The sequence below is a fragment of the Lycium barbarum genome, chromosome 9 (genome assembly GCF_019175385.1).
Source record: "Lycium barbarum isolate Lr01 chromosome 9, ASM1917538v2, whole genome shotgun sequence".
In the NCBI taxonomy this organism is placed as follows: Eukaryota; Viridiplantae; Streptophyta; class Magnoliopsida; order Solanales; family Solanaceae; genus Lycium; species Lycium barbarum.
In genome coordinates, this window is record NC_083345.1 from 121855292 (window position 1) to 121864815 (window position 9524).

General features: G+C 31.3%; 1 protein-coding gene across 1 annotated transcript; it reads right to left on the minus strand.

Moving 5' to 3' along the window:
• Positions 1-1408: 1408 nt before the first annotated feature.
• LOC132609756 (expansin-like B1) lies at positions 1409-4776 on the minus strand. Its single transcript, XM_060323893.1, has 5 exons — positions 4485-4776; positions 4260-4366; positions 3232-3413; positions 2545-2677; positions 1409-1832 (listed from the first exon to the last, which is right to left on the minus strand). Exons 1-5 carry the CDS (start codon positions 4615-4617, stop codon positions 1632-1634), a joined length of 756 nt encoding a protein of 251 aa, XP_060179876.1. The 5' UTR covers positions 4618-4776; the 3' UTR covers positions 1409-1631.
• Between the last annotated feature and the right edge of the window lie 4748 nt (positions 4777-9524).

A 9524-nucleotide genomic window follows, 5' to 3' on the forward strand; every position in this document is an offset into this window, starting at 1 on the left:
TGGAGACAACCTCTCTACCTTCCCAGGGAGGTAAGTTCGACGAATACACTACCCTGCCCAGACCACTTGTGATATTGCACTGGGTATGTTGTTGTTGTTGTAGGCGGAGCTAGGATTTTGATTCTATGAGTTCTAAATTCTGAAAAAGAAAGTTATTGTGTTTTTGATAAATTATTTATACATATTTTTAAATATAATTACCGGATCTACGCCAAAACTACTGATTCTGTCAAACCCGTAAGTGAGATGCTAGCTCCGCCCCCGAGGCTCTATACCGAAAAAATAATTTTCTATGATCAGTCATAATTCGAAAATGAGAAAATATCATGATTTTCTATGTTTTATTTACTGATCGCATAGATTCTATTATTTTTGTTTCTGTTATATGTTAAAAGAAGTGGAGTTCAGTTATAATTTCAGTATGAGAAATAACATTATAACTTATGATTTCACGTGTTTTATTTACTGATTTAATTTTATAGTATTATTTTTACTATTATTTCATGAAAACAAAATCATATAACTAAGAGAATATTTATTACTGTTCATATAGCTGATTATTTAAAGAGAGACTTCCGGTCCCAAAGCGAATCTCGAACACAGAGTCAAAATAAAAAATAAAAAAAATGAAACAAACCTCGGAACAAGCCAAGGGTGTAATGACAATTGTGCTAGCTGTGGATCTTTGTATTTATTATGTCAAAGCAAAGTGGGGTTCAAATTAACTCCCGTCACTCAGCTCTTCTCTCTATTTTCTTATCCTTTTTAATTTATATACATTATTAATTTAAAAAAAATTGTATGTAATCAGTATAATATAATCTATTATGACACATTAGTTGTCGTTTTTATCAGGTCGATCGATGACTAGTTTTGCAGTAATCACAAAAACACATCTATAATTATTTTTTTATTTCGTTAGTACAACCAAAAAAGGTACAAAGGAAATAAGATCCTCACTCTGTAGACGCAGAAATAGAAAGAAAAAAAAAACTTGGCAGACGTGTCACAGTCTTGTCATGTCTTTTTCCCAAATATAAAAGAACTTCCAATGTTGAAACTTAATCATACCTGAATGTTTGAGAGACAAAATATACTCCAACACGCTCTGTCCTTTGGAACGAAAATAAATTGAAAATTTGGCTATCAATACTGAAAAAAGGGGTACTTTTGATGGGCGTCCGATTGAAAATTCATCTCGCTGGTAATATAATATTTTCGACGAATTTCCGACCGACTCATACAATGTATATGTGTAGTAAAAAACACACTACATAAGTACAAGCAATACGCTTTAAATCCAGAAAATCAAATGAATTACAGGTACGAAAAATCCTGAATCCGACTCAAAGTAGACAAATGTTTCTTTATTTCATACAATGCACCGGTGACAACTGAGAAATTGATATATATAAGAAAATTAAACTTTATTAATAGTTGGCAATACAATAATTGAATTGGGTAAGTTTCTTGATAAAAAACTTACCCGTATTCGACTTTGGCATCAAATCATACTAAATGTAATCAACAATCAAATATTAAATAATTACCAAGTTCTCTATTAGACTTTTTATGTGACAAATGCAATCAGCAACCAATATTAAATAATTTTTTTAATTTGTTTAGATATATTAATTCACTTGTATTCCAGAGTCATATGTTTCACCACCTTTCCAATTCTCAGGTATGTTGTTGACAGGAACAACCCAAGTCTCATCTCCATCATCAGAACTCAATAGCATTCTTATTTGCAATGGTCCCCTTGGAGGTGAAGAACTTGTCCAAACTGCTCCACGTGTCCTATCCAGTAACTTGCACACAAAATTTTGTGTCTGCATATTGGAATTAAAAGAATTGTAAGAGTTTAAATATTGGGTGACTAGATTTAGTTGGAAAAAATGTGTTATGTAGGCGTCATGTAGAAAAATTCAGGGGCTATTGGATTTAACTAATGAGAGTAAATATGATTTTAAAGTTCGATGACAAGGGTAAATATGTCAAAAAAGTATAACAAAGGGCAATATAGCTTATTTGTGAGAGTACAAGGGCAAATCTTACCCTTTTCCGTTAGTATATACACAGAGGATTTTAAGCAGGGCGGAGGTAGGCTTGATTATACGAGTTTGGTATAATTCAATAGTTTTGGCTCGAATTTTATACTATATGTAGTAAGAAAATTTACTAAATATGGACAAAAACTAAATTTAAAACCCAATTTTTAGCACTTGAGGTCATTATCTTAGATTCAAAACCCATAAAATTCAAATACTAGATCATTCCTGATTCTAAGTTAATATATATATATATATATATATATATATATATATATATATATATATATATATATATATATATTTAAGGCATGTTGAGCTCGACGGAACTCAATAACTTTGGCCTAAATCTTGTATATGTGTCAAGAAATTCACTGCATATGTTATAAAATTAAATTAGAACTGTTACTGGCTCTTGATAACCTTTAGTTGTTTTTCTTCAGTAATCTAAAAAATAAAGCAAGGTGTCTGTATATATAAGTTAAATACGTACCTCACACAATTGCACAGCAGTAATATCTGTTTTGCCTTGTTGGTACCATATAACAAAAGCCAAATAATAAGGATTATCGCTGCTCTCATCAATCTTGAATGTAATATTCTTGTTTGGGTAGCTGCAGGAAACCCTGTTCAATTCACAGAGAAATTGTTACAAATTTATTCATAGTATATACTTTTTCCCCCAAGGATATCAAATTAAATACTGTAAATTAATTTCTTAGAAATAGCTGCTCCTTTTCTTAAATAAAGAAATATTTGACTAGATACAAATTAAAGTTTAAGAAAGAAAAAAAAAATTTGATGTATAAGTTGAATATATGTGTGTCTCTATAGCAAAAACACCACTATAACCTCTCTGTTTCAGTTTATGGGTCTATCTTGTATATTAAACTAAATGTGAATAATGTAAGCAAAATGTCTTTTGAATCTAGTGATCTAAAATATGTCATGTGGGATTTTGACATACTAAATACAGAAAATAACATCCTTTTTTTAATATACTAAAAAGAAAAGTAAGACACACAAAATAATACAGAAGGACATTAACTATGACCAGGCATTTTTGTGGCCAAAAAAATATGTCATAGAGATAAAATAAGGTTTTCCTTTCTAATAGACCCGAAAAAGTAGTCATATAAAATGAAATAGAAAAAGTAACAACTAAATCAATGAATATTACCTTCTATACTCAATACCCACATGACCAAGTGATAATAGAGAAGCAGCAGCATCATTTGTTTGAGCCATGCGAGAAAAAGCTCGTTGGCTTAGAATAAAGTCAGTGCTATCACTTGCTCCATGGTCAGTAATTACCACAGTAACTCCATTATCTGAGCAGTAATTACTGTTTGTACACCTCACCTAGCAATACACACGGTAAATATAAAGATTTAACTTATATTATACACTTTCAATATAAATGAAATTTTATAATGTCAGTGCATTTTAGTAATTTGCTATAGTTATAGTTGAAAAAGGGCTTTATTTTTCAGGTTATTGAATTTATTTATTTTTTAAAAGAGATGGTAAAACCAACCTATATATTTTTATATATGTCCTAAATTTACATATTAGATTATGATATATTTGTTGACTTGACCCAGTAAGTTGATCCTGCAATGACCCATTAAGCTATTGGGCCCAAAGGGACCCAATAATATAAATAAATGGGCCGAAACATAACCCGAATATCTAGACATACATAACCATATTCAATTTGGAGGTAGAGAATTATGTAAATTTAGAAGAAAGTCATCTAATAATTTAAGAATATATCAGTTTTGACTTTTCCTTTCACTCAAAAAGTCAATAGAAAAGGAGGGAGCTTGGTCACGTTGGATACGCTAGGTTATGACCCGTTATTTTGACAACCCATCTTTACTCTAGCAAACATATCAGGTCATGATACAAGCAAACACATTAGGTCATGACCGGTTTATTAATTTGACTCATTTGATTAGCTCAAATTCCGTCTAACCTATCCATTTAAGACCATTGTAATTATTTTCTATATGACCTAATAGTGTGTGTATATATATATTCTTTTTATTTATATCACTATCCAAAAATCGTGAATTTCCAATATATATATTTTTTCATCACAACGCTATGTGGAAATATAAGATTTCTAATGAAAAGTCTGTTGAAAATATTTTCGATGAATTAATTTTGAACGGAAATTTGCATTTTGCAGTAGTGTAATATTACCTGGTAGCATGCACCACATCCTAGACCATCTCGATAAAGATCAGATGCAGCCGATACATCTCCACCGTTGATTGTTGCTCCAAAAGTACCAAATCCACATGCCCCAGCTACATATATACAACATTCAAACAGTTAATTATTGCATCAAATTAAAACACCAAAAATTTTGTTCAGTATTAACATAAACATGATATAAATTATGTTCTTGTGATGAGAATATCTCACTTTCTGTTCCTTTTTCTTCTGAATTTGGATAATAAGCAGCTCGAGATTGGATGAAACTTTGAGCATTTCCCAAATAAACTTGCATGAAGATTAAAAACGTGAAAAATATTTCAAGAACTTGAAGAGGAGCCATTTGAAAAAAGACCAAATTAAAAGAGAGTTGCTTAATTGATTATTGTAAGCAATAAGAATAAGTTGGTGGTGAGTGGAATTGTTGAGGACCTGGATGAGTATTTATAGTAAAGGTTTAGTTGAAAATTGGCTATGTATAGGTCAAAAAGTAATCGAGACAGAGACAATTTCGAGTTCAATTTGGATGCATGGAGTTCTCAACTTTGAATGAATGTATTATAATATATAATTCCTCTCTCAGTTGAAAGCCTATTTATTTTTTCCAGCCAAACTTTATTGGTCAAAATAGATACTCTCACTGTCTTAATGTATATGACAGTGTTTGACTGAACCCAGAGCTTAAAAAGAGTAATACTTAGTAAGATTTTTTAAATTTATAATCTAAAATAAGTCATAGACATTTCAGTGGCTCACTAAGGATAAAATGAAAAATGAGAAAGAAAGGCATATTTTGGGACAGATCAAGAGGAAAATATATGTCACATAAGAACTTATCCGCACCTGGTATATATATACAAAATCAATGAAGGCATGACATGTGTTTGCACATAGATTCTTAGCAGTAAACCATGGTCAACTAACATGTATTTTTACCTAATCAAATCACTTAGCTATAATAAATTCAAATAGTTAGGTATAAACATTCGGTACGGATAAATATTTATCTAGCATTTGTCGTCATGTGGATTCTAATGCAAAGTAGTACAGTATATCTTGAATTAACAATTTCAATGTCATGATTTCTCTATGACAAATCTAAATAGGAATAACCCCAAAGACGACGTTACATGTCAATTGCCCCACGAAGTTGAATAAAGACTTACAAATTTGAATTCGACTTAACTTTTATATATACAAAACGAGTGAAAAAAAAAAAAATATATATATATATATATATATAGCGCCTTACTGTTTGGTATGAAACCATACAGATTCCTCCAGTATTTTGCAAGACAAATTTAAGTATGAATTTTCTTGTTTTGTAGAAGTAAATTGGGGGATGAGTTAGGTGCTTTTGCATTATAAAAGTGTAGAAAGATACATGCACATCCGCTTATTTTACCAACTTTGTAGCCTTAAGAATGTAAGCAGGTGTCCAAAGCAAACATACGTCTTCTTATTTCACCAACTCTACGAACCAATGGCAGCCACCAGAGGTGCAGTGGATAGTGGATGGGGTTGCTCCTCCCTTAATCATAGGTCTCGAGTTCAAGGCCTGGATATGGAAAAATCTTTGATAGGAAGCGCTTCCCTCGAATGGGCCCTACGCGGCACGAATCCAAATTTAGTCGGGCTCCAATACGGATACCAGACAACGGTGGAAAATAATAAACGCTCTACAACTAGTGGCAGATCGAGTTGCGGTACGGCTCAGATGAATTCAATTCAATAATTGTTGCGTAGACCTTAAATATTTATATTTAATTAGAAAACTCTTTAAATTATAAATAATATTGAATTACAAATTCAGCAACTAAAATAAGCTTGAATTTGATGACACATTCAGAACTCATAAATCTCAAATCCTCGTTACGTCGCTATTTGCAACCTAAACAAAAAGATTAACTTCCAAACTTCTACCTGCCTAAGGATTGAAGCCAGCGTGGAGCAGGTAGTAAGCTGTCGTATCCCTATGTTTTGAACTTTTTGAAATATACCTTCAAACTAGGGGTGGGCGTTCGGTTTTTCGGTTCGGTTTTATCAAACTTCGGTTTGGCTATTTCGGGTTCGGTTTTTTGAAGGTGGGCACCGAACACCGAACCAAACTAGTTCGGTTCGGTTCTTTCGGTTTTGGTTTTTTAAAGTTCAGTTCGGTTCGGTTTCAATTTTTTCAATTCGGTTTTTTTGATATGATATTAGAAGAGATTCCCTTGACACTAATTCATATTCTCAAAAGCAATAAAACATAAAACTGATAAATTGAAATCAAAATCAAACAAACAGGATATACAAGAATAGAAAACTATAACCATGATATAGGATTACTAGGTGTTATATACATATCGTAAGAATAATTAAGAAAACACATAAAGGACATACATTAATCCTAAAGACACATCCTAGTTGTCTTCCTTAACATATTTGATATTCTCAACTGAAGTAGAAAATTAGGGATACAAATGCAAAAGAGGGCTTGTTACAATTGGGTTTTTTTGGCTTTAAACTTAATGGGTCTGGACTATTTTAATTTTTTTGGGTAATGTGTTAAATTTCGGTGTGTATTCGATTTTTCGGTTCGGTTTTATCAAATTTCGGTTCGGCTATTTCGGTTTCGATTTTTTGAAGGTGGACATCAAACACCGAACCAAACTAGTTCGGTTCGGTTCGGTTTGTTGAAGTTTCAATTCGGTTCGGTTCAGTTTTTCGATTTTCGATATTTATGTCCAGCCCTACTTCAAACTTGAAAGTATGTACTTTAAAAAAAAAAAAACACGTTTTTATTTAATTAAAAAGAAAAAGTTGCACCACTTTTTAATTGCGCCAAGTCAAATTTCAAATCATATCCCAGAGATTGCACTCCCATTAAATTTTGTTTTGTCAAATAATTGTCTCGACCTTGTTTCATATCCTGCAACACTACAAGAAAATATAGAAATCGTAACAAAAAAATTTATATTTGGCAATAACTTCGTTTTATTGTTGGCAAATGATTTTCTTGTTGCCAAAGAATTTAATTTTGTTGCCATATTATTGATTATTGTTGCAAAAAGTACTTTTGGCAACAAAAAAAAAGGTGTTGCACGTTGTTGCAATAACAGCCGTTGAGAAAAGTTCATGTAACAAAATATTTTTTTTATTGCCAAAAGTACTTTTTGCAACAATAATTAATCCATGGCAACAAAAAAAAATTGTTGCCAAATATATTTTTTCTTGTAGTGCAACTATGAGATATATATTTTTTTATATAATAAATAGTACTAGTGCTCCTCTGATTTATAGACTTCAATAGTGTAATCTTGCCGCGTATTAACATCAGCCATGACATGGAAACCACTCAAGGTTTTGGATCCTACCATGTCGGCTTTGATTTCATTTTGGGTGCTCGTATGGAACATTTACAAGTATTTAGAGTTTTATATAGGTGGCAATATCCCATTTTGATGAGTTCAATCTTGGAATTATTATAATTGAATCAAAAACGTTTCATTTTTTGTCATTTTCTCATGCTCAGGATATCTTTTTGGTTTTGATCTCCTCACTCGAAGGAAAGATATATTGGATTCAAATTTTTGAATAAGTGTATTTAGTATTACCACTCACAACCCAAAATTGTAGGATTCGCGATCGACACGATACTACTTCGTCGACTACATCCAAAATTATTACTCTTTTCGTCCCAATTTATGAGATATAATTTGTCTAAGCATGGAATTTAAGAAAGAAAGAAAGACTTTTGAAACTTATGATCTAAAACAAGTCATAGATATTTATGTGGTTGTAAATCATTTCATTAAGGTACAAGGGGAAGTTTTAAAGTTAAATTATTTCTAAATGTAGAAATGTATCATTCTTTTTGGGACAGACTAAAAAGAAAAATGTATCACATAAATTGGAACAGAGGAAGTAACATTTTAAACTTATTAACCTAGTTGCAAGGCAAATTTGGAGCTTTTTGCCTTAACATTTTAAGAAGATAAACAGCAGTTTAAATACCAAGATAATCCATAATATCTATGCTATGGACTTTCTAACTATTACCCTTTATCGTGCATGCAGGTCTTAGGAACATTATCACAATGTTTACATAACATAGGTGGAATTAATTAGAATGAGAGGATTTGATGACTAGTTTTGCAAAGTAAAGTGTTGTCAATTAAAATTTGGCAGAATTCATCGACATCCTTGAATTTGTCAGTAAATTTTATTGGACATTCGAATTATAGTATGTTTCAATTAAGCTCCTGAACTTATGATAAAGTGTTCTTATTAGATACTTGTGTGTCTTAAAATTTAAAAATCTTGTGTGTTTTTAAGCGGCCACGTAGTCACATAAAAAATGTCACTTATGCACATAAACATTAATTGAAAAAAGCGTGAAGTTTTACAAAATACGTAATGAACACTTGAAAACACACGCAAAAACTTTTACAAAATTTCAGTTGAAAGTGTTTGATCAAAAAATTTTGAGTTAACACTTTCTCATGTATCCAGTTGCTCAATAAAAAAAAATCATAATTTGATGTCTACCAAAATAACAGCTAACAAACACACCATCATATATAAGTGAGACTTTTCTAACTAAACTATCACTAGATAATTAGCAAAGCACTCCTAAACGCTATTTAGACTAAATGTTTGACTTCAAACACCAACTATATATAACAACTATATATAACATTTTGCATATGTAACAACTATATATAAGCTGACTCTTTATTTTTTTTTTATTTTTAAAACCCTAAGCTCTCCCCCTTCTTCTTAATCATTTCTCAACCATTTTTCTTTGTTTCTTCTTCTCTTGTGCAGATTTTCTCATTATTTCTTCTTCATTATCAACCTTGTTCTTCATTTTCTTCTCCTGTAAGAGCTAATCAGATTTTCTCCTTCATTTTGTTTCCCTTCATCTTCTTCATTGATCATATTTTCTTAGCAAAATGAGGAAGAATGTCTTTTGCAAATGTGAGTAGATTATCCAAATGGAATTAACTTTTACCCTAACAATTAGTTCTGCCACGGTGGAATTATTAATCCACATGGAGTGGCATGTGGCACGATTAAACAAAAAAAAAAAGAGTGTAGTACACACACCATCATATATAAGTCGAGGTGTGTTTTGCTAACTATTTGGTGATAGTTTAGGTAGGAAAGTCCACTACGGATAAATCAGTTATGAAACACAAAAAAAAAAAAAAAAAAAAAGTGATAATTGAGGTGTGTTTTTGACCCTTGTCTCTTTTTTTTTTTTTT

Excerpts from the sequence above, each read along its gene's own strand:
- LOC132609756 (XM_060323893.1), bottom strand. The coding sequence starts at position 4,617 with ATGGCTCCTCTTCAAGTTCTTGAAATATTTTTCACGTTTTTAATCTTC. Across the intron at positions 4,367-4,484 it reads AGAAGAAAAAGGAACAGAAA|CTGGGGCATGTGGATTTGGT; the intron begins GTGAGATATTCT and ends GTATATATGTAG. Across the intron at positions 3,414-4,259 it reads GATGTGGTGCATGCTACCAG|GTGAGGTGTACAAACAGTAA; the intron begins GTAATATTACAC and ends GTGTATTGCTAG.